Genomic DNA, 26,886 nt, shown 5'->3' with positions numbered 1-26,886 from the left:
TAAGACAAAGCACGAAAAATGGATGTACGTCCCCAATGATGAAAAACAAAATAGCCCATTAAAATTATTGGGTGAAAAGTTGGACACTGATAGTTTAAACAACCCAAGTAAATGTTACCAAATACAAATTTACAGTCCAATGTCCCCTCCATCCCTGATAATTTCATCCATTATAATTATAATACAAAATTTAATCTTTTAACCCCAACACAATTATGCAACTTCTTTATTCATTTTTTAGCTGAACATATCATGTACAGCAAAAATATGATTAAAAAAAAAATAACTAAATTCTAACTAACAGATTTACTAATTACAGAAAGTTTTCTTTTTTTTCATAACAATAAATATTTACTACAGTCACAATAATAACTAAAGATTGGAAAAAAAGGGATTTGGAGAATTAGGGGCAGAACCTCTTTTTTCGTCTCCGGAAAACCTTTAACTGTATATGTATATCTTATTTTTCTTTTAGCTTAGGTTGCCTTCAATAAGTTTTGGAAAGCCCAGGAGGGTAAGATCTTCCCACAAATGTTAAAAAGTTTGCTAAATTTCAGAGATCTAAAGGGGAATATCACATGTTATCTTAATGTTTACCCCTAATTATGAGAAAACAAATCTTATTAATTATTATTGGATATAGAAGGTTTGTGCCCAAAAAATCAAGATTTGATAAACATACCAAGACTTTTGTTTTTGCTAAAATGGTTAGGGTGTTACGGGTTTTCCACAAACAAAAAATAAGGACACTTGCCAAATTTTGGAAGATTGAAATAATCAAAAAGGAAGATCTCCTTATTGTCTATGGGATTAAGTCTTTATATTTTGTTTATGTTAAATATGAGCTTTTCTTTAAAAGGTGTACAACTTTGTGGCAGTTTCATATCACCTCAAATCATTTATTTAGTTAATAAATCAAAATTTAATTAAAGGCTGCCAAAATAAATAATCAATCTATCTAAGAAAGTACATCTTAAAACATGAGCAAATTATTCACATTTACATTATAAATATATTAGCACACTATACTGTAGAAAAACACAATAATTTTAAATGTCCATTAAATAAATATTTTTCATATTTAAAAACCTAATTAGTTAAACATTTTGGGCTTTTTAAAAAGTTATATCATAATTCTAACATAATTGCAAAATATGCATTAATTTTACTTTTTCACCCATAAATAAGTAAATGTTTAATAGTAAAAGAATTTTTAAAATAAAGTTTTTATGTAATAGATATTTTTAACATTTTGTTCCCTGTAAATTTATAAATATGCACCAAGTTGAATATTGGACTTAATTTAATTAAGATTTTATCAATTTAATGATGTGCATTCCTATTTTTTACTTTCCCTTTCAAATTAGATTTTTATAAATTGCATACATTCAAATGTTTCTAGAATATTTCTAGAATTTGTTTAACAAAAAATATGTAAATTATATTAAAGATCACTCTTACAGTTGAGTTAAAAATAAACTAAAAGAAAAATTAATAAGAAAAGTCAATAATATAATAAACAAAAAATGTTATTTTTCTTAAAAATCTATTTTTTTTTGTAAAATTAAAAATATTAGTTTGATTAGTAGCAATTTTATTTGTTGAGCATGCTACCAATAATTAATTCTTATTCTTGTTTTTTTTCATGTTTTATTACAAAAGAACCCAAAATTGTAAAATTCTATGAGTAGATTTTTTTCTTTGGCGAATTATGGGACTTTTAAATATGAGGGAAAAATAGGGGCTTTTGAACATTATAGTTTAAATATTTACATTGAGTTGACTACATTAAGTTTAACACCGTTTAACACCGTTTACCATTTTTTATTGTTTTTTTTTCCATGAAGCATATATTTGCTTATTCTATATGTATATTTTAATTATGTCTTTTTATTATATTTTGTTTTGTAATACTTTTACAGTTTTTGTCTGTTTATTTGACATCAGTATTGGCCTCCTGGGTCAGGTAGAAGGTCCAGTAGCTGATGTTGAAGAACGCAAAGATGGCGGGGAAAATAACGCGGGAAAGAACGTCGATCTTCTTGGCCCTGCTGGGGAACTTGTTGAGCCAGGCCATCAGGAAGTTGCGGCGCTTGCGCGGCTTCATGTGTATCTCGCACTGGTGGATGTTGTTGTGTGTGACGGGGTACCCGGGGGGACCAACACTCTCCCCGTTGCGTCGACCAGCCATCTGTTTCTGCAAAAATAAACATGTTAGTTCTTTTTTTATTCAAGTTTAAAAATATGAATAAAAAATTAAAGATAATATAGACCAACAAAACAATTTTAATTAGTCATTGCTTTTCGCTCTTAAAAACATCAAAGTTTTGGGGCTATTTGAATAAAAAGATAAACACACCGACCGACTGAAACGCCGGATTTTTATATCTGCTACGCTTCTGTCAAATACAATTGATTTTTAAAAAATCCAGGCATGATATAGTAAACTAAAATGACAATTAGACTTAAACAAAGTGTTTAATATTAATAATCGTTAGGATAACAAAAAATCATGGATTGGAATACGGACAAGAAGATTTAAAGCGCATTTTAAAAAAATACCTATATTCATAGCATGGCTGACAGACTGACGGACAAAGTAGATCATATACTTGATGCTGATTGGTAATGGGATTCTTCATAAAAATCATATTTCCCCCACTGACGTACTGAGTGACGGACGAACAGACAAAGTAAACTGTAGAGTACTAAAAGTACAAACTTTATGACAATTTCTTTCTCCAATACTTTGGCGTACTTTAGGAATTCCTTTTTCTTGCAAGAGCAATAAATTTTATTTTCAAAATAATGTTTATGACCCTATTTTCTGGAAAACTTTTCAAAAACAACTGATATTATTCATTTTCAATCTATAGGTATCAAATTGAAATTTTAATTTTGCGTACAATTTGGTAAATAACTTTATCTATAACTTCTGGACAAAAGTGACTTCTCTCCATGTTATGCGATGAATCAATCTGCATTAAGAATGTTATTCGTCTCTGAAAGACGACAATATAACGAAAAATGAGGCATCTATTACCATATTAAAAAAAGCTTCATATTTTCTGAAGGAAAGGGGTAGAGGCTTTAAATAACAAGGGTAGAAGTTTTAAAAACTCCCAATTTGGTGCATAATTTTTTTTAATCTGTATAAATTCAAAGCTTTAACCATATTTACCTAACACGGGGAGTTAAATTTGTTAAAGACTTGAGAGGTGAATATCATTTTTACTTCCCCCCCCCCTCATCCTATTGATGAAACAAAAAAATATCTACCATTGGAAAAGCACCGCCGTTTTCTTCCATCTGTTCAGCTTCAAAAGCAGCCTTGTCAATCTCTATCTGCTTCTTCGCCTTCCGCTTACGTATTCTCTGAAAAAAAAGAATTCTTATTATTATATATTGATTAATAAATGTTCACCTTTAATATAGCGACTGTAGCGAAACACGTAGCGCATCCGCTTGTTGTTTGGAAGATGATGGCTTTAAATCTCTGTCTAATCCGCGTCATAACTAAGGAGACTTTGTATTTTTTACCTATGCAATATCAGTAGTAGAGGTAATGGCTTGGCCCAAAGCAGGCGCAACTCATTACGCTACACAATTAGGACTTCTATATAAAAGTATTGCAATCAAACATCTGGGGACTTTTTTTAAATTGCTTGGAAGGAGGCAGAAAAATGAATTAATTTCATCTTGCGGTTTCAATGTATAAATAAAATAGCATAAAACCATCTTGGGACCTAAAAATCTTAAGCTTTAGACAAAAAACATTACTACTTTATAAAAAAGAATAAAAGTTTTATTTAAATGGACAAATTGGTTCTAAATATAAAATATATTCCTGGCTAAAAAATTGTTAGGAAGATAATTTTTCTGGTAGGAAAAGTAAATATTGAACTATTGGCTGGGATGAGATGTGACACAATTATAGAGTATATACAATCTGGAAAATTTTATTTTATTTAAAAACACTCCAAATGGTATTAATCCTATTATATTTTGTTTGACGTTAGAGATCTCAGAAAATACTGTTCAGAATTAGTTGTACTTTTTGAATGTCTGGGGTGGTTTTGGGCTATTTTCCTCGGCCTCCTCTAAAGGCTAGGGGCAAAGCAACTAATGCAATTAAAAGCAGTTACTCTATTCATTTAATAATAATGTACTTATTAAATATTAATAATAAAATAAAAGATAAACTAATTTAAGATGGTATAACTATTTTAACTACAAAGAAAGGGTAACCAAAAAGGAGTGCAAAATAAAGAGAAACTTAAAAAAGAAAATATAATACTTTGGATATCTTGACTTATTGGCGCTATTAAGTTATTACTATTTATTAGTGTTTTGACAGATTTTTGGTTGAGCGGAACGAAAATTTCTCAATTATTTTTGTATAAAAATGTCGTCTTTGTTTAAAATTGTCCTTACACTCTTAGAGAATAAAAATGTTGAGCGGCATACGCAATATTTACAGATGTTAAGTATCTTTATATTGCTACATTTTTATTTCCGATGCTGAATATCTTTATTCCTAGAATGGTGGACACCAGTGGCTGTTGATAAATGGTTTTGTAGAAAAAAATCATTCAATTATCTTTCCTTCACACACTTCTCAACACATTCTTTATACAAAGTTTCAACGTGGATGAAACATGGGGATATCCGCAAATAAAAGAGGTAGGATGTTTTTCTGGCTGTCTGCCTGTCTGTATCAAAAGATCTTAAAAGGTATGCAATTTGGAAAAATACAAAAAAAACTGCATAATTAATTATCTATTGAACCACTCTCTTGTGACAAAGTAAATTAATTGAGTAAATTGTTGTTCACAAATAATTTTCTTATGGAGGAGGATTGTTGGACAACTCCCCCCCCCAATACAAAAAAAGGTATGTTTTCTGAAAACTAGATCCAAATCAGTTTAGTGGTTACCAAGATCTTAAGCTTCAGACAAATAGATTACTTATGAATCTAATTAACTCAGTGATCTTAAGGGATACAACAATAGTGATAAATTAGAGAAAATACCCAATTTATGAAATTTTGTTAATCTAAATTTGTTTTAAAACCTGGGTACTTTCATTAAAATTAAATTTTGAATGGTTTGTCCAAACTTTTCCACCAATAATAATAATCAACAGAAGGGATTATCATTATTGGGATGTTCATTAATTTATTTTCCAATATCTTATCCCTAAAGATTCCTTGATAAAATCTAAAGTTTGTGTGTGTCCAGCTAAATATTTTCAACTTGGTTTTCTCAAATTGAATTAGCTAATTAGATCTTAAGAGAGGAAGGGAAATAAGAGAATGTATGTTATAGTACAAAGTTGTATTAGTTAGAAGCAAAATAAAATCTTTCTACCTTTGCAAACTATTTTGTATATCCTATATTTGCAGGGATAAGATAATGGACAATAAATTAATGTACATCACTTATATGATAAGAATCAAACTTACACACTGTGTAGATCAATATCATTGGTTGAAAAGTGTTTACGTAGAAAAGTACCCAAAATTTTTCAGTCAACAAATGAAAAAGCTTGTTTTTTTTCTTTGTTAACAAGAATAATTTTCAGTCCAATGTATATTTGTCTTTATAGGTAAAAGATACGAAACCCAAAATATCAACCAAAAAAAGAATGAGATGGTGTGCCTGATGCCAATTAAAATCTCAGAAACCATGTAACCTCAGGTCTGTTATTTACAGGGAAAAATGCAACTGTACAATAATTTTCTAAGCAGATTGATGTCCTTTTTAGAAAGTTAATGAAAATATTTTCCCATTTTATTCTATTTAGAGGTGGGTTTTTATAAGTAAATGCCGTGTTTTTTTAGACAAAAAATAGAGAATAAACGGTCCCCCTCCCATTCATTTCCCCTGCCCCCACCTCCCTTTTCCTTTTCTGCATTAACGCGGCATTCTCTTAAAAAAAAACATTTCAGATCTTCCATAGACCTAACCTAATCCATGGTAGAAGCTATTTATATGAATGCATTGTTATATATTTGTTAGGGTTAGGTGGGTATAGCGGCATTGCTGCGCACACTAATCAGGGATAATTACATTCTACAATTCAATTTAAGGCGGGTTCTAACAACTTTCTGTCATTGGTGAATTACAAGACAATTGTAACACAACCGGGCAAAACTGAACTGTAATCAAACAAGATGATAAAACTGTAGAGACAAATTTTAGCTGTGGTGGACAATAAAGGTTCAGGGATATAGGACTAATATTCAATCTGGTGTTAAAACATTTGAAACAATGATAATATATTATAGTGTAGGTAACAGGACGTTCAAGCTTTTTTATTTGGAGGGGGGGGGGGGAATAATTTGAAAATTAAAATTTGGGGGAGAAATTCTTTATGTCATAGAAGCAAGGACTTCCATTCTTTTTTGATATGGAGGGGGAATAAAAATTAAAAATAAAATATTTTTTTTGGGGGGGGGGGGGATAATCCCCCCTTTACCCTTCACCCCCCTAGACGTCCCTGGTAGGTACATCATGTTTTGTAAAACAAAGATTTTATTAATTTTCATTTCCCCTTCCCCTAAATAGCCAAGATAACCAAAATAATGAATTGTAGCCCTATTTTTTCACCACTTTCTAGGGTCCTCCAATGTAGATTTGTTGTATGTATTGTATTTTATTCCCTTCTAAACTCAATTTTGTCACAGAATATTTAACCAATTACAGTACAAATTGTAATCGATTATGTAAGCAGATTATATAAACTGATTTTATCTTTAATTTCTATTTTTGTAAGAAGTTTTGAAAATTTTAAACATATAGATTTTATTGATTAAACTATTTGTATGTCAAAAGATCTTGCTAACCACTGAACTGATTTGGTTATGTTCTAGTTTGGTTTTTATTTTTTTAAGGTAGGGGCGCAACCACTAACAGAAATAACAAGGATGACAACATCCAGAAAAGCAAAGCTCTGGAATGGAAGGAAAAACGAACATTAACACTTGTAGATTGTCAGAATATTAAATGCATCAGTAAAAACAATATTGTAAGAACATTTGTTGAAAAAAATAGATGATACTGTTTTAGGACATACTTACATTTTTGTTACTTGTTTATAGAGATGCATCGCTTATAACATTGTACCTTGTTGGAATAGGAATCATTTTAAAAAAAAATCAAAAGAATGGGATAATTTTAACATACAAAAATTTGTTGTCAAAAAAGTTAAAAATCGACATGTTTCAAATGGACGTACGGACATTCTGCTATTGATTATAGAGTTGCTACGCTTTCTAAATTGTACATAACTACTACATAAATCATCATGCAAAGTTTGGAATCGATAGGACAATTCTAACCTGTTTAAATTAACGAAAAGAGCTAACTGTGACGGACAGACGGACGGACCGACCCTAATTATAGAAAAGCTTCGCTTTTAAAAAGCAATAAGCAAAGAAGCCACAAACTGTTTAGCATAAGACTTGTAACAGGTGGGACTAACAACTTTTCAAATTATAAACCCATACATAATGGATTAGCCTGACCTTCATATCGTGCTGAGGATAGACTGGTTCAAATATGACGTTTTTGAAAGTTTAAGGTTCTTATTTTTTAATGATTATAAACTTAATACAAAACAAGAATGACAACATCCATTAGTAAAGTAGCACAAAAAAATCATGGATAAGAATATGAACAAGAGCATTTAAAGAAATCAAGATTAGTTTTTTTTAAAATCACGAAACCTCTCTTACGCATTTTTACGTATAGTTTTTAATGTTTATATTTTGTAAGATGAAAAATTTTAAAAAGTTACTTAACCCTGCATCTACAGATACAAAAAAATCTCTTAGAACGACAGGAATTTTAAAATTACTAGGGGCGAAGCTAGTCAGAGTACATCATAATAGATTTGTGTTTGTTTCAAAATGTGTGTGTGTTGGATTGATTGAAATTGTAAAGGTGTGTGTTTGTATGTAATATGTGTGCATAATATCAGGGGGGGGGGGGGGGAATTAGCATTGGACTGTAAATTTTACTGAGACCCAAAATTTTTAAAACACTACTTCGTTGACTTAAAAACTGGGTGTATTTTAATTGAACAAATAATTTTACTCTATTGAAGGGGTAAATTTGTTTTTCATTATATAGAATTTTACATATATTTGTCGGCTGTTGACTTATCCCTTACGATCCCTGGCATAAAATATAAAAGTTTTGGAAGGTTTTTGCATTTTTGCCTGGCTATGATTGATTACTTACTTTATTAAATTATCTATATTATAAAAAATTCTAGGTATGGTTTAGGGTAATTGGTTATCTTTAAACAAAAGAACCAGGATGTTTGTCTGTCTGTACCAAAACATCTGACTAACCACTGGACCGAGATGTAGCTTTCTTTTTCAGTGAAGCCTCTGATGAGTTGAATAAATAAATACCAGCAATCGTAACTCAATCACGTCATAGCTAAAGACGTTAACAATGGTTCATACTGCTGTTATTTCATATGCACAACAATAATAGTTAAACTAGGTGGAATGCCTTGGCCAAATGTATTACCATACATAGTTTAAACTTTCAGACAAAAGTCGTATGAGATAATAGAAGTACGGGTGAAATATAGTAAAAAGGTATATTATAGTTCAGGCAAGAGTTAGAACAATAAAAAGAGAAATAAAAAAAATTCTCAAATAAATTCATTTTATGAATAGAGTTCAAGAATATTTCTCCAATAATAAAAACACAGCAATTTTAGTAAAACAAAAACACATGTTATGGCAGTATGAAATATTTAAATCAAAATTTAAATATCAAGGGTTCTAGAATAACATTTTAAAATTAAAGACTTAGGGATCTGGAGTGATAAGGCAATGAACGACAAATTAATGTACATCCCCAATGATGATAATTTTTGATAATAAAATTTGTCCGACCGATTACCAAAAAATAGATCTTCAATCTTTTAAGCCAACGAACAAAAAAACGTGTTTAAAAAACTTTAAAGAGCAGCTATGCTATTAAAAAAATATACTTAAACTCGCATCAAATCTGGAGGCATAGTTAACAAGAGTGTACTTAAGCAAAGCTCCAAACTATATAGAGCGGCTATGCTATTAAAAAAATATACTTACACTCGCATCAGATCTGGAGGCATAGTTAACAAGAGCGTACTTAAGCAAAGCTCCAAATTATAAAGAGCGGCTATGCTATTAAAAAATATACTTACACTCGCATCAGATCTGGAGGCATAGTTAACAAGAGCGTACTTAAGTAAAGCTCCAAACTATAAAGAGCGGCTACGCTATTAAAAAATATACTTAAACTCGCATCAGATCTGGAGGCATAGTTAACAAGAGCGTACTTAAGCAAAGTTCCAAACTATAAAGAGTGGCTACGCTATTAAAAAATATACTTACACTCGCATCAGATCTGGAGGCATAGTTAACAAGAGCGTACTCAAGCAAAGCTCCGAACACAAAGAAGATGCACACTCCAGTCCACACATCAATAGCCTAAACACAAATAAAAGATAAATTACAAGATTATTTTGTGCTTTCACTTAAAGTGCATATTGAGCACTGAAATCAACCATTTTTCTTTTTTAAAACTAGTTGCTTCTTCCCTAGAGTATAGAGGAGGGTCAATAAAATAGTCTCCGTAGATGTATGTGAAGCTTTCCTAAAATGGAGGATTTTCTAGGTGCAGTGGTTCGCGTGATTTTAACCCCGCAGGAGCCTAAATCCTGCTCTACCAAAACAAAGTAAAAATACCAATTATTTCTTGTTTCAATATCTTTATTTCATGTTAGTTCAGAAAAAGATATAAAACTAAATTTTCTTTTCATAATCTATAGACCATAAATTTGTAATAATCTTTACCTAGTTTTACAAATATGACAAGAAATATATGTTTTTATTTCATTTTTCCTCGTTAGATGTAATTTGTTTTCAAATAGATTATTTCTAAAAATTAATGTTTTTTTTCAGGAATATTTAAACCTTAAAACATTCTTGAAATTTAAACAATTAGAATAATTAGATATATACAAATACGTAAACTTTTGAATTTTTTATTTTTTGAGTTTTTTATAATTTACTACTGCAGCAAAAGAACTAAAAATTAAAATTGAGTTCAAGGTGAAGTTAAACAAGGATGATCAAGTAAAGTTACAGCAAAGCTTTTTGAATTATAATGTAAATACCCGAAAGACAGAAAGTTAGAAAAAGAAAAGAAGGATTTATTGAATGTTTATACGTTGATAAGAAAAAAATAGGACAACCCTTGCATTACCGATAGACGACAGAAGGACAGATAGACACTCACAAACAATTTATGATAATTGTTTTGCTTCTAAAAACTTACATATTTGTAGATAAAAGACAGAGGAGATTATTGGTATTCTAATCTACATGGACCCTACGGAAATAAACAAATACATGGAACATTGGAAAATTAAATTTTACAAAAAAAATCACCAAACCTACCAAAGGAATTATTTTTTTTACAACTTTGTCATAAGGTATAAACAATCTTATTTAACTTATTTAAAATGAAGTGGTGGATTTATTTTGGTTGTTTATTTTCCGTGTTATAAAAAATGTTGGTATATTTAGTGGTATTTTTGTGATGTATTTATTCGCTGTCAGAAATATAGTTACTCAATTACTAAATGTGAACACTGTAAAAAATACAAATGTCTGTATTTCCTTATTCAGATTTTTATTTCAACCTAAGCATCTATGGATCTCTAGTTAACCTAAATCTATAATTTTAGAGTATTTATTTCAAGCTAATATTTATTTTTATTGAAAATGAAAATAGAAATATTATTTTTAAAAATTTCCAAACAGAGCAAAAAATTCACTTATTAAATGTAGTGGCGTGTTTAGGGTTTGACAAGAGGGGTGTTAACAATTAGGGAGTTAAAAACAGGCCTTACCAATTTAAATTTTAAGGGGGGGGGGGGGGTGTATGCCAATTTTACATCACATTCCCCTCTATGAAAATATATAGCTAGTACTTTTAGATTGAAATTAAAACAAAAATCTTCATTATTTGGTAGAAACTTTTTTTTAGTTGAACGGATTTCTGAGAGACCATCTTTGGTAATAACTCTGTTGTTTGTAGAAAAGGAATAAGATGGATATAATATTTATTTGTATACAAGACCTGAGTCTGATCATTAAAAAAATCTGTCAATCTTTTTGTTGTGATATTAACTTTATAGAAGTTATACAATGTGAGCAGTGCTAAAAACTAAATTTACTTTAAATGTTTACAATAGTATCTTTTTTTAAAATTTAAAGAGTAAAAAGTTTATTATCATTTTGTTGACATAACATTATGATGAAGATATTGTTTAAGTATTGAACCTTTGCTTATATTTTGTTTGTTATATAGGGATATATGGACGTTTCTACGAAACAACCAATATTTTTTTTCTTCAAATTTTAATCTCACATATTGAATTTTAAGGAATTCAAACCATGTGTAAGAAAAGCCTTCCGTTGAACCGTTTGAAATTATTAAATTCTTATCGACAATTATTTAAATAAAAATTTGAAAATCATGACGGCCAAAAATTGTAAGATGTTAAGATACCGTAAAATTCGATTGATAAAAAAATATTTTAGCCCAATTTTATACTGATTTGGAATTATCTAAATAGGTCTTAAAACCTAGAAATAGTGGAGAATATAGAATATAAAAGCAGCTCATAACAGCCAAGGTGTGATCTTGCTGTCAATGTATTAACATGCTAAAATCTGACCTATATCATCAATACTTTCTTTTAAAATTATATCTATATTACAAATACTATATGAAATCCTCCTATCCTATAATTTTTAATAAAGATGTCTTCCTAGCCATAATATACCTATAATTCCTATTAAAACACCTTCATGTAGGAATAAGAAACACTATTAGCAAAATGATAGTATTTCTTCCAATATCTCGTAAACAGCTGGACCAAATTATATGATAGAAATCTTTTGAAATATTACTTAAACAAATTATTTTTTATTCCACAGGAAATTTTCCTTCTTCAACAAATCTATAAAAGCAAATTGTAATTCCAAATAATCATTTCCCTCCCTGAAACCTTAATGTAATACAAAGGTTTTCTACATAGTAAATACTGAACAGAGTAAAAGCAAATATTCTTCATTATATGTAAATACATTCTAAGGAAGAATTTTTATGCAGATAAGGTCCCAGTCACTGTATACAGTCACATAGTCACACCTTTCATCAACCAAATAATGGTTTTTAATCTAAATAGTTTTCTTATTTTTACTCAGTGGCGTGCAGGTGGTTTGGATATCCTCCTTAAACCAAAATCGAGGGTGGTGTAGAGAGGTGAATTTTTAGTTTGAGGGGGTAGGATACACCCTCCTAGGGGGTCATTCATTCAAAAGTTAAGAAAGTTTCCCTGAGTGGGCAAACTTTTTTTTTCAAATCCCACTTAAATTTTAGTTGGAAATATATATTTTACCTAGATACCCTTCTTGGCTCTATTAGGGGGGGGGGGAGTAATAGGGGAGTAGAACCTTTTTAAGAGGCGTGTAGGGGTTTAGACATCAAACCCTCTAAATTTTGCCAGGAGGGTGAATACAACCCCCCCCCTTTTACAAGCTTTTTTTTGATTCAACCAACCTAATGTCTACCAGGAACTTTTTTTAAAATCCGAATATCAATGAAACTTTTTTAATATACATCAATTTAGTCTTTAAATTTTTTTTATTTTTACAATAATAGAAATAGAGATCCCATTTAAACTTAAGGAGAGGTGTGGATAGCCACTCTTCTTAGCACATACCTTGAATACTGAATAAGCTTTCAATTCATACAAAACTTTAGAATATTGACAATTTCAAAGCAAGAGGACAGAAACATTGATGGGGAGAGGCAGAAGAAAATGTGGGAATCATAATTACTTCCAAAAGGATTGTAAAAAAAATTGTAAAAAAATTTTAGGTGCTATTAGCATTCTCAAAATGTGTATCTTTCCTATTTCTAATTTCTTTATTCTCTGTCTAATAACTTGTCAAATATATCTGTTACACTCACACCTTCTGTTACTATGTAATCATCTTTTATTAGAATTTCTTCAGACAAACTAATAAAGTTTTAGCCTATAAAAGGCATTTTTTAATTTAGTACTGACAGTAAACGTACATTTAACTCATTCATGTTCCAAAAACCTCATTATTTGAATTAGATCCTATTACTTTCAACACCAAAACAATGAAATTCAGACAAGCATACATAATTCTGTGATTATAAATGAAAAGAAAGGAAAAAATAACAATCTCTAAAATAGTTTTAAAACAATATTCTTTCTTTCAATATATTTTTGTTTTAGACAAAGATATGCTGATCTTAATCTTAATCAGTATGCTATTAAATTACCTAGAAAATAATTTCCATTTAAAATATAGGTAAAAACATAAAAGGATATATTATTTTATATTATGTTTTCTAGTGCAAAATATACATAATTAATTTAAACTTATTCCAATATGACAAAACATAACAATTACAATAACAATTCTTAATTGTGGATAATGTTATGTTAATAGTATGCTAGTACATACATGTAGGTTTGTGCAATTAAAAGGTATTTTATTGACATGTTCATTATGCCTTAGAATAATAGGCAATGTGGAATTAGAGTTGTAATAGATTTCCCACTTTCTTTATCTATTTTGGCAAATCTTTTAATTTGACAATAAATATAAAGGTAAACTTATGTTGACAGAAAAAGCAAATTATGCAACAATTAAAGTTTAAGCAGGAATTATGTATTTGTTTCCTTAAACTATTTAAGTTCAGAAAAAAAGTTTAATAAATTTTTGTATGTTCATGTATTGTTTTCACATAATTAAAGTTTGTTGTAAACAAACAATATAAATGCTGTACATTAAATAATTATTGCTTGGTATAAATGCAAACAATAGTATAAATTTATGAAATACACACATATAAAAGCTATTAATTATGCTTGGTGTCATGAAATAAACAAGGAAAATCTTGCAGTGTGCAATGCTGATGTCACAGCTGGGTGTGTAGAAGAATATAAAGATATGCATATAAAGACATAGGAACAATTTTCCATGTATTATTCGAATAAAAGAAAAACAGATAGATAGACAGACAGATATATAATTAGATATAAATATACATATTATAATATTAATAAATAGGATTTCTATCTGTAGACAAAGCATAAAGAGCTTGATCTATAATTCCATAAAATCCAGGGAAGTTTAGAATTCATCAATGACCCTGAGAAAAAATAACTTTCTTTCACAAATTTTTTTTTCTTCTCTTTAAATTAATTTTGGTAAATACCAAGCCATTTAATCATACTATAAAAATAGATAGACCTACAAAAAATTCATTTAGACAGACAGAAAAATGGATACAGTCAAATTTCAATCAGACAGACAACTAGAAATTGCAAAGTACTAGTTCCACTAACAATAAAGGAATTTCAAAACAGAAAATTTGTCAAAATATTTTTATCAATATTGATATTTTTGTTATAAAATTAAGTAATTAATTTAAAAGCCAGGGCAATTTTCTATATTTTTCTTTCCTAATTATAACAGTGGAAGACTTCTTTTGTTTGATTTATCTTTTTAGTATAAATGTTGTAAAAAGATTGTAAATTTACTTTATGAAAAGGTATAAAAGGTAGATTTTAGAAATCAGACTGTACAATGATAAATGATTTTACTCTTGGCTCAGACACTTCCCACTCAAATTTATATTTTGTGTCAGGGACAAAGTAATCTTTTTTCAATATATAATTTATTAAACTAAAAATTTAGAATTAAAAAAAAATAGGTATTCTAATTTAAACACATTTGTGATTTTCATATTTTCTTGGCAACTTAGTTTTTAGGTTTATATTGACGTCATATTCTTGAATGGTTAAAGGAATATAATAAATTAATTCATATTAAATCCCATCTTTACTTATCACTGAGTTTCCCTGATTTTGTTCAATAGAAATTCTTATTTGCGTCACACTGACCCTTTCTCATGAATATTATTTCTTCAAGTAGGAGCATAATTTTAATTATTTTATTTTAGCTTTGGGAAAAGATAAAATCTAACAAATATTTAGAACAAAAAGTTTTAAATGGTTTAAAATTTCTTAAATTTATTCTGAAGCAATTAAGTATCAAATATTTTCTTTTTAAATTTTAAAAAAGAAATTCTATTTTCTAAACTTATTTAATTCTGAATAACAAATTTTTGTATATATTATTGTTTTTCTTGAACAACCTAGTACACCTTGTACTCCAACCATGTTTTACATGTTCTATATTCAATATCCCCAATAATTGTTTGTGTTCAATCAATGCCATTTGCATTATCTGGATTATTGAGGATAGTAGTAAGGACTAAGTACAATAATGACATTACATTTCAGATTAAGATTTTACTTGTGGGTAAAGCTACTCATCTTTTCACTTTTGTTTTTCTGTAATGATCTAATTTTATATATCTTTTACCAGCTTCAAATATAAAAAAAACAGGAGCTTAAAATCAATAAAATATTGCATTAACTAGTTTGACAATAAATGTATATTATTTTTGTGAGAGAATTATTTTCAAAGTAGAGCTTTTATGGAAGTTATACATTTTTAAAACAGCCATTAAGAGGCTAGCCTAAGTCTGTATAATATTGATAATAATAAATTTAATGTTATTTTCCAAGCAAAGGAAAAATGAGTAAACACTATTCACATATTTCTTTTGGTAACAATTATTTATGTTAAATTGCTTTGCCTGTCAAACTTATCTTTATATTTATGTATTGTGTAGGTATACTGCGGGGTTATTTATATTACAACATTACATATATTAGCTTTAAACATTGGAATCCTGTTATGTTTTGTTATTTAGCAGTAAATCTAAACATTTTGGGTAGGCTAAAAATTAACTATTTGTGATCATTTAAATATATCAAAACAATTTATAATTGCAATTGGATTAATTAAAAATTCTTTACTAGTTTTCAAATTTCTCACAAAATATAACATGTCAATTTAAGATGAGCTTTATGAAATTTTTTGTTAGGATTGTAGCTATATTTATAGAGTACAATTTTTACTATTTTAAATTTTCTGTACTAAGAAGTATACAATTTGTTGTTGTTTGTCTGTGATTTTTTGAGTAAATTAAAGTGAGTATGAGTGGATAGGTGTGTTTGTTTATGAGTATGAAAGGAAACAATTCTGCATTTAATGGAAATTGCAAAGAGATGAATTGAATTGCACTTGATGTAAATTGATCAATCATGTACATCTATTCCTCTCTACCGCATTGACTAAAAGAAAGGTGTGATTGCATGCATGCCTTGCATTTTTTTCCCTTATTTACTCTTATGGTTACAACCTTTAATAAGAATGTGTACTTGGTACATTTAAATTCAATGAATTTAGGAATTTTTAGTGATCCTTTGTGATTTTTAGTTGTCCTTACATAGTCCTATTTAACTGCATTAACTCCTAGGCTTGCCTAATATTTTTAAAGATTTTACTTGTTAAAGTTAATAAAAGAAATATCCATTATAATCATTTTATGGTAATGACAACATTAAAAGTGTACACAATAGGCCTGAGTATAATTATTGTAACATGAACTAGCAGCAGGTGGACTTTTCCCAGGCTAGTCTCATACACAGTCTCTCTTTTACAGTCACAATCTCTTTCTCTATTCTGCTGAGCCATTAAATATTTAAATTTAGAGGTGTGCAAAAAAATCTTTATCTAGCTCAACCTTGATCAAAAGCTTTGGTCCATAAATTCAAAGGACATAATCTCTTGCACAATGTAGTTTCATAATTTTAAAACCACTCTACTTTATATAATAGGTCTCCATAATTTTAATATTCTAAATCATTTTCTACAATATTCTTTTTATTACATATAGATTAACAATAATTGAAAGTTTTTCAAAAAACTCATGGATAAATATATCCTCTAGCTTTTGTAAAAAGATCATATGATCCTGATTTAGCCATTAAGGGTCAAATTATTATTTCCTATCAAATAATTTATTGATATCTTTTTTTTATTCAAGTTGATTTTTTTTGTGAGATCAGTATGTGCTGAACATTTTTTTGCTGAATAATATTCCAACAGACAATTGTCTTAAAAAAGTTTAGTGAAGAACATCTGTTCTTAGGATAAAAAAGTTTAATATCAAATTCTTGGTATTTATGAAGGTTTTAAACTTGGATAATTGGTTTAACTGGAATCATGACATGCAATTATATAGGGTTGCTTTCAAGAATAGTTTTCTAAGAGTTAGGATATTTAAATTACCTGTACTATTATATACATAACTAGCGGCTTCGCCCCTAGCCTCTAGGGGCTTTGCCCCAAGAGATGACAACAAAAAAATTCAAAAAAAAAATAAGAAGAACTAAAGAAATCTTCTACAAAAGAAATTTTCTACAAAAGAAATCTTCTACAAAAGAATTCTTCTACAAAAGAATATTTCTACAAAAGAATTCTTCTAAAAAAGAATATTTCTACAAAAGAATTCTTCTAAAAAAAAAAAAAAAAAAAAAATGGGGGGGGATTTTTTTTTTGTTTTTGGGGGGGTTGGGGGTGTCCCACCCCCCAAGAAAATAGCTTAAAACCACCACAGGACCAATAGGTATATACCCTGAAGAGTAGAATCCAATCGGTTCAGCGGTTACCGAGATCTTAAGGGACAGACAGACGGACAGACGGACAGACATCAAGCTACTTTGTATTATAGATAATACATAAAGATTTATATTTTGAAAATGGAATGATAGTATTTTTGCATTCTAGATTTTATTTTAAAAACAAAATTTTAATGACTTATTATATTTATAATCCATATTTATATTTTGAAAATTGAATGATAGTATTTTTGCATTCTAGATTTTATTTTAAAAACAAAATTTTAATGACTTATCATAAATATAACCCATACTTTAATCCACTTTATAAAAAATCTTTTTTTCTTCTTTCAAAGAGCAACTAATTCTGGTTAAATCCTGTATGAATTTAATTCAATATAATTTAGACAGACAACCTTTAATAAAACATATTTCATCAAGTGATACTCTAAAATAGGATCTACCTGTATAAAAGTTCTAAAAGTATTTTTACATATTTTTGGGGATGGTTTATGCTTTATGTGGTACTAGCGGCTACGCCCCCAGAGGGCTCTAAGGGTATTTAAGGTGGTTAGGGTTGAAATCGACATTACATTTTTATTTTTAGTTTCAAAAAGAGAAGTAAAATATTTTTTTTTGAGTGGGGAATTTTTGTATATGGGCAATTTCTTTTAGGGTGTTACCCTCACCCAAAATAGTTATAAACCTTTACTATATTATAAGGATTGACATATAAGATTATAAACTATTTATCTTGAAATAATAATTTATGCATAAATTATTTTAAGAAAAATTGCTCATTTGGTCTTTCTTTTGTTATTTACTAAGTATATTTGCGATAACTTTTATTTAACGAAATCTTCCAATTTTTAACCTGTACAAAACGGCCTGCTTAATTGCTTCAAGATCCATGTCAGATCTATATAGGAAATAAATGTCTATAAACGAGCTCAAGTTTTCCAAGGACTATTCGTTGAAAACTCATAGTGCTCCAATAATCCATAATAAACTCTCATTGCCCAGAACGATAAGACCCATTATTTTACTTTATTAAAAACAAATTCATTTTTTTCATTTCATGTTGCTATTTACATTATAATGAAGTATTTAATTTCTAATCATAAAAAAGAAAATTTAAATTTATGATATAATAAATTTAAGAAAACTCTGTTTTAAAAGAATTCGATTGTGGCGACACTTTGTGTGTTCAAATATTGAACTAAAATTGTAATCATATAATAAACCCTTTGGTGATGGTAATGTAAAGAAAAAAATATAATTTAAAAGATCTTTTTAAGATCATTTAAATTATTAAATATTTACTTCCGTTTAAATAGTAATGCCGGGTGAGGAAAATAGATTTATTGAGAAATATATATGCATATAGAAAACTAGCCAATAGGGAGATAGTTATATCGAGCCAACTCTAGTTATTATATATTAATAAGAATATGATACCAATATGATTCAAATATCAAATGAAGTCTTAACACAGGTAGTCATTTTTTTATATTTTATTTTGTTTTTCTATTTTTCACGATCCTCTTATTATAAAAACAAGGATGGCAACATCCATAAAAGCGAAGCTCTGAAACGGTAGGACAAACGAATATTAAAACTAGTAGAGTGTCAGAAATAATTAATCAGAATACAAATGTTAACAGTCGAAACAAAATTATCAGTATATTTGTTGAAAAACTACTTTAACATATTATAATGTTTTAGGACATATATACACGTTTAGTACTTGGTTATAGAGATGCTTAGCTTATACCATTGTACTTTTCAAAAATCAGATCAATCGGATTATTATATCACATAAAAAATTGTGTTCAAAAAGTTAAAAATCAACATGTTTAAAATAGAAGTACAGACATTCTGGTAACAATTATAGAGTTGCTACGCTTTCTAAATAATATAGAACTACTACAGGAATCAACATTCAAAGTTTGAAATCGAAAGGATAATTCTAATATGCCTAAATTAACGACAAAACCATTCCGTTCCAGACGGACGGATGGACGTATGGACCGACCCTAATTATTAAAAAGCTTTGCTTTTAATAATGTCTTCTACGCCTAAAAACTGTACAGTACTTTCTTGTTATTTGTTTTTCATCTCTAAATGGTATTTGTGAAGAATACTTTTTCATGTTATTTCCGTGTTTTCGACAAAAACTTTTGATTGGGTCTTACATAAGACCAAAGATTTCTATTATCTACTGGTTTTACATGTCTGATTGTAGACTTTTATTGGATAATGGTAATAAAAAACTCACTGGAAATAAAAGTATTTTATTTACTAAGTATATTTGCGATAACTTTTATTTAATGAAATCTTCCAATTTTTAACATGTACAAAACGGCCTGCTTGATTGCTTCAAGATCCATGTCAGATCTATATAGGAAATAAATGTCTATAAACGAGCTCAAGTTTTCCAAGGAATATACAGCATGACCCTCGAAAAAGTATTTTTAAGCATCTGCAACCCTTATTTCTCAATGAATTATTAAAAAATGCATATGTCCTTGTTCTCTATAGTATTCCACGTAAGTAGATATAAAAATATTTTTTTTACCTCCATTAACACCGGAGATTTTTAGTGCTAAAGTTTTGAAAAAGTGACTGAGGAAAAAGTAACTTTTAACATAATACGACTTTTTTAGCTAAATTAAGCTAGAAATCCTTTTATTTTTGTTACTAGCAGAAACTTTATACAAAAATGAAATAAAAAATTTAGTTTTTGAGTAAAAAGCATTTTTTTACACATATTTTTTGAGTCTTTTTAGTTTAATGATATTTTGAAAAACTTACTTATTAGGCAAAATTGTTTAAGATTAAAAAACCAAATAAATCTCTATGAATATAGCAGGAAAATTGTTTTTGTTTCACAATCCTAACTTTAATAACAAAAAAGTTATAAAGAAAATAAAAATAAAACATAATGATTTTTTAGTCTAAAAAGCTTAATTTACCCCTTATTAAATAATTGAGATGTCAGAAAAGTAGGCGGAGCAACTGTCATAATTAATCCTTTTCTATAAATAAGGGTTAATAAATAACCTAAAATTTGCAAATAATCAATTCATTCAGTAGTATTTTTTGCCATTAAAAATTTATATTTTTTGGTGGAATAAAAAGAAATATTTAGTTAACTTGTTTTTCTTTGTGTCTCATTATTCAATTGCCAGAAAAACATAATATAACCATCCAAAAAATAAGAGAAACAAAAAAAAATTCTTTTTCTCAGTCACTTTTTCAAAACTTTAGCTCTAAAAATCTCCGGTGTTAATGGAGGTAAAAAAAATATTTTTATATCTACTTACGTGGAATACTATGGAGAACAAGGACATATGCATTTTTAAATAATTCATTGAGAAATAAGGGCTGCAGATGCTTAAAAATACTTTTTCGAGGGTCATGCTGTATGATTAAAACTCATAGTGCTCCAATAATCCATAATAAACTCTCATTGCCCAGAACAATAAGACCCATTATTTTACTTTATTAAAAATAAATTCATTTTTTTAATTTCATGTTGCTATTTACCTTATATTGATGTACTTAATTTCTAATCATAAAAAAGAAAATTTAAATTTATAATATAATAAATTTAAGAAAACTCTGTTTTAAACGAATTCGATTGTGGCGACATTTTGTGTGGTCAAATATTAAACTAAAATTGTAATCATCATCATTAACCCTTTGGTGATGGTAATGTAAAGGAAAAAATATAATTTAAAAAATCTTTTTAAAATCATTTAAATTATTAAATATTTACTTTCTTTTAGATAGTAATGCCGGGTGAGGAAAATAGATTGTTTGAGAAATAGATATGCATATAGAAAACTAGCCAATAGGGAGATAATTATATCGAGCCAACTCTAGTAATATTCTATATAGTCATGCTACCATTATAGAAATCATTATTAAAATCCTACCTTAGTGTATGCCACAGGAGGCAAAGAATTGTTGATACTAGCTTGTTGTGTAGACATGGTTAGTAGAGTAGTCACACCAAGGGAAACCCTGCAAAAATAATAGATATTTAATAGAGTAGTTTTACAATAAGATATCCTTTACATAGAATAATGGATAGCCAGAAGAGCAGGTACACCATTACAGGGGCGTCCAAGCTTTTTTTTTTGGGGGGGGTAAAAAATTTTAGGGTGTGGGGGTAATTCGTGTTTGGGGGGGTAAAATGGCGCGCGAAGCGCGCCGAAATTTTTTTTTACCCCCCCCAAAATTTTTACCCCGGGGGTAAAATTTGATTGGGGGGGGTAATTACCCCCCCTAAAGTCTGTTGGGGGGGGTAAATACTACCCCCAAATCTGTTGGGGGGGGGGTAATTACCCCCCCAAACTAATTTACCCCGGGGGTAAAATTTTTGGGGGGGGTAATTTAATTATGTAAAAAAAGCACCTACCTAATCTATTAAGTTAATAAGTACTATCCTATAACATAAAGTAGTAAGTAAGGTTTATTTGACTATAGCTTCAGATTTCATTACTTTTAATACTGAGTTCTCCTTTTTAGGAAAGCTTCACATAGATCCCATGATGGTTCCACACTATTATAGGTCAATCCTTTGAGTGGTTTTAGGCTATTTTTCTCCTCCCTTTTTACCCTTTAGAAAACACGAGTTCTTAGATGCTAAGGGCGCCACTACTATTCAAATATATAGTAGTATCTCATTCTTTAGAACATAAAAATACAATAATTAAATCACTAACCAATGAACCAATATGATTATACTTTAAAGTGAAGCGACTTATAGGTCCTGGTAAGTTTTATAACTAGTTTTGAGACACCCTGACATCCTCCCAAAAGAAATCGCCTATAGAAATTCTTTTTCATTATTTAATGAAATATTTAATTTAGTTAGGTATCTATTTTATGGAATCTTCAGTGCTTTACAATTACATCATAGATCCCCCCCCCCAAAAAAAAAATTTCAGTAAAATTTTTTTTTAAGAACATTCAATTTGGGGGGGGGGGGGGGTAAATACCTCCCCCCAAAAAAAATTTTTTAAAGAACATTTATTTTGGGGGGGGGTAATTAGTGTCAGAACTGAATAATAAGAATATAAATGTATATATGTCGAAGCAAAATTGTTGAAAAACTGCTTGATACAGAATAATGTTTATGGACATACTTACATTTTTAGGACTTGATTATAGGGTTGCTCCGCTTATAATATTGTACTTTGTTGTCCCAGGAATCAGTATACCAAAAATCAGATCAATCGGATTATTAGATCACATAAAAATTTGTTGTTGATAAAGTAAAAAAATCAACATGTTTAAAATGGACGTACGGACATTCTGGTAATCGTACCTAACTACTACAAGAATCACCATGCAAAGTTTGAAATCAATAGGACAATTCTAACATGCCTAAATTTGCGAAAAAAGCTATCCGTTACGGACGTACGGACGGACGGACCGACCCTAATTATAGAAAAGCTTCGCTTTTAAAAATATACTATAAAAGATGAAGATAGATAGTAGAGTTTTCTCACAGTAATCTATAATACAAAGTAGAACGATGTCTGTCTGTCCGTCTGACCGTCTGTCCGTCCGTCTGTCTGTCTGTCCCTTAAGATCTCGGTAACCACTGAACCGATCGGATTCTACTCTTCAGGGTATCTACCTATTGGTCCTGTGGTGGTTTTAAGCTATTTTCTCGGGGGGTGGGACACCCCCAACCCCCCCAAAAACCAAAAAAACCCCCCCCATTTTTTTTTTTTTTTTTTTTTTTTTTTTTTTGAAGGAGTTTCCATGGTCCTTTATGGTCTCTCGCAATAATTTTTTTTTATCACCTCTTGGGCAAAGCCCCTAGAGGCTAGGGGCGAAGCCGCTAGTATTATATAAAGTAGTAAGCGTTTTTTGTCTGTCCCGAAGAATCTCGCTAACCGCTGAACCGATATTGTTCTCCTTTACAGTGAAGCTTCTTATATGTCCTGGGAAGGTTTTAAACTATTTTTGGGGAGTGTGTCTTTACCCCCCTCCCCCCCCCAAAAAAAAATATTTTTTTACACTTTTGAAACTCAAATTTAAAATTGGATGAGGTCGACTTTCCCCCTCCTACCTTAAGTGCACCTAGAGGCTTCTAGGGGCGTAGCCGCTAGTATAGTTATATAGAATAATAGACAGTCAGTAGAGTAGTCCCTTAAATATATACACTTAATAGAATAACAAAAAGTAAGTAGAATAGGTATAACAACATAGAATAATAAATAGTTAGAAGAGTAGTCACACAACTATAACCCTATAAAGAATAATGTACATTTAGTAGATTAAGATATACCAAATTAGAATAATGAATAGTTAGTAAAGTAGACACAATAAGAGATACTATACATAGAATTATGATGAACTACTTATACACTTTTTGCCACCACTAATCTTAAAATTACTATACAGATTACTTGGATTTCAAAATAAATCTTATTTTCATTTTTTTTTCTGATTGAAGTGAGTAAGTGAATTTAGATTATGGGCAAAAGTCTGCATTATAAATTGTTCCTTTGATGTACTGATTGTATTGAAAACAGTCTACACATTCTAGACCTGTTCAGTAAACTGAATCTTTTTAATTGTTTTATTTTTTCTCTAAGAATCTAGTACTTTATTATCAACTTTAAGCTCAGTTTCAGAGGAAAAAAACTTGTTTTCTTTATTTGAAATGAGTGCTAAGTTTTTTTTGGATTTTACTTAGCCTAATATCCTTTTAGTGTCACGTCCCATTTCATGTGAATATGCTCTGGATTCTCTAGATGATCACGTAAAAATCAAAGGACAATCCCGCCCTTACGAGGTAAGGTAATTTATAGGCTAAAAAAGTTATTTACTTTGGAAAGTAAAACACAGTAAAACAAAAGTGTAAAAATAATGGACACCTCTATTAGGTCTCTCTCCTACCTATTCTCAAAATCATCTATCTAATTTTCAGACTTACAGCGTTTTATGTTATGCATTAGTAATACTGAAAATGTGATATTTTTAAATAACCAAGTTGCATTAAAAAATTTTTAAATGATTTAAAAACTTAAATCATAAGGCATTTTTGTAGGAACTATTTTGCTTTTGCAATTACCTCTCAATTATATGATATCTTAAATTTCTGTCTATTATTTCTTTTTATATCCATATTTTTTTCAATCCGTATATGTGCTTTAATACTAACAATAAGGTTAAAACTAATAAAAACTGTTTTGAACAATGAATATCTTGAAAAGTGTGTACCTATAATTTATCTCTTTTTATATACAAATAACAGAACCTTTTCCTTATGCAACATCATTTATACAGGCCTTGCAAAGCATACATACTTTGTAATTATAACTGTCATTTAGTCTGTATCATTTGTGTATCTTTTTTTCAGAATAAATTGTTTTTTTTAATTTTGTTTCATAAACTGCAAAGCTTTATATTATTATTCAATATATTTCAAAGCAAAGCCATAAAATCTCTCAATATATGATTTATTTAAGGCTGAATTTCCGTGACCTTAGCAAAGCAATTGATAAAAAATGGCCATTAATTAACTCACTTCAGGAGTGGTTTTATGAAGAACTTTATAAAAGCAAAATTTTAAATAAATAATCTTTGCTTTTCTTGTCATGATTATGCGGTAACTCCTATTGGGTGAAAATTGTACATTCTATCTGTACCAAGCTTTGTTCCTTCTTGTACATCCTATCTGTACCAACCTTTGTTCCTTATTGTACATTATATTTGTACCAAGCTTTGTTCCTTATTGTACATTATATTTGTACCAAGCTTTGTTCCTTCTTGTACATTCTATCTCTACCAACCTTTATTCCTTCTTGTATATTTTATCTGTACCAACCTTTGTTCCTTATTGTACAAATTTTCCTAACATCTTTTTTACTAATTATACATTTTATCATTCCTAACCTTTATTCTTTATTGTACTTTGTTTCCTTACAATCTTTATTCCTTGTAGTTCCTTCGCTAGGAAATAGTAAACTTGGGATGAAATGTCAAAGTTTTAAAATTGAGAGCCCCATTTTCTGTAGATATCAAACTTGAAACAGTTTTACAAAACTTCCCGCAAGTGCTACAAAAACCAAAAAATAAAATAATTTATATCTGTACTATAAATGATTAGACTGCTTATGCTTATAGCTTTACCTTGCTTAGTAAAAATCTTTTGAAATATCACATGAGATTTTTGTCATTAAAAAGTAATTATATAGTAATGTAATTCTAATTTTTAACAAATAAGGGTAAAAATCTAAGAGTTCTTTTAATCTTGATTGGATGGTACAAACAAGCAGTATCCGAACATTTCCTACAATAACAAACTATAGAAGGGGTAATGTTGTTTATCATAACAAAAGTTAGGTTAGTTGAAAATCTGTAGTACCCTTCCTTAAAGAGACTGTCTGTACAAGTTTGTAATCTGATGAAAATAGAGGGGGAGGGGAGGAGGGAAACAAAACTCATAATCTCCTGTCTTATCCTTTATTGACAACAAACAATCTAACAACTTTACATGAAAGGATGATGAATTTAATTTTACTAGAGGCTACGCCCCTAGAGGCCTAAAAGGGAACATTGTGGGATGGGAGGGGGTTGAAGTTGGGGCGATTTCTCTTTGGAGGTTGTGAGCACCCTACCCCAAAATAGTTATGAGAAGCTTTACTGTAAAGGAAAACCATATCAGTTCAGCATTTAGCAAGATCCTTAATTGCACTTTATCAGACTTTAGAATATTATTTCACGAGCCTGACATGTAAACATCCTACACCACACCTATGAAATAAGATTGTCCATGTCTAACATTGTTATTTTTTTTATCTTATTATGATTCTACAGAGAAACAGAGCAAAACTGTCAGAATTACATCATATTAGTTTTCTCATAGAAGAGACATTTCATACAGAAAAAATCAAATATTTTTCCTTAATATTTTCTGATTATCATTATTTTGGCAAAATCAGTTGTTTGATATTTTCTGAATTTCTAAAACATAACATTTTTATATTTTTTTCCAGGGGACTTTTAAGTAGCTCATATGGAAAAGGGAATCATGTAGATTCGGCGGGTAGTAAGAACAGACAGACACAAAGATACATAATAAGACATCCTGTTACTTTTATTGGGTATAGTCCCTTTCGTGGCAACGCACCTTAAGGGGCGATTCTTCGTATTTTCACAGTAGCTTTTTTCCTATTTCTAGCCCCTGCGGGGCAATCA

The 26,886-nt window shown here is 29.3% G+C and overlaps 1 protein-coding gene across 1 annotated transcript in view; it reads right to left on the bottom strand.

The window, feature by feature from the left end:
- Positions 1–323: 323 nt before the first annotated feature.
- Positions 324–26,886, bottom strand: part of LOC145329909 (glutamate-gated chloride channel-like) — a 99,151-nt gene continuing 72,588 nt past the window's right edge. The window contains exons 13-16 of the mRNA XM_080174372.1: positions 21,600–21,687; positions 9,401–9,496; positions 3,280–3,375; positions 324–2,197 (exon numbers count right to left, since the gene is read on the bottom strand). Coding sequence (XP_080030498.1) covers positions 1,934–2,197; positions 3,280–3,375; positions 9,401–9,496; positions 21,600–21,687 — 544 coding nt within the window. The 3' untranslated portion in view covers positions 324–1,933. The remainder of the gene's footprint in view (positions 2,198–3,279; positions 3,376–9,400; positions 9,497–21,599; positions 21,688–26,886) is intronic.

Source organism: Acartia tonsa, chromosome 10, assembly GCF_053477335.1.
Source record: "Acartia tonsa isolate MP-2025a chromosome 10, ASM5347733v1, whole genome shotgun sequence".
In the NCBI taxonomy this organism is placed as follows: Eukaryota; Metazoa; Arthropoda; class Copepoda; order Calanoida; family Acartiidae; genus Acartia; species Acartia tonsa.
The sequence above is the reverse complement of the archived record's forward strand: the minus strand, read 5'-3'. Positions and strand labels throughout refer to the sequence as shown.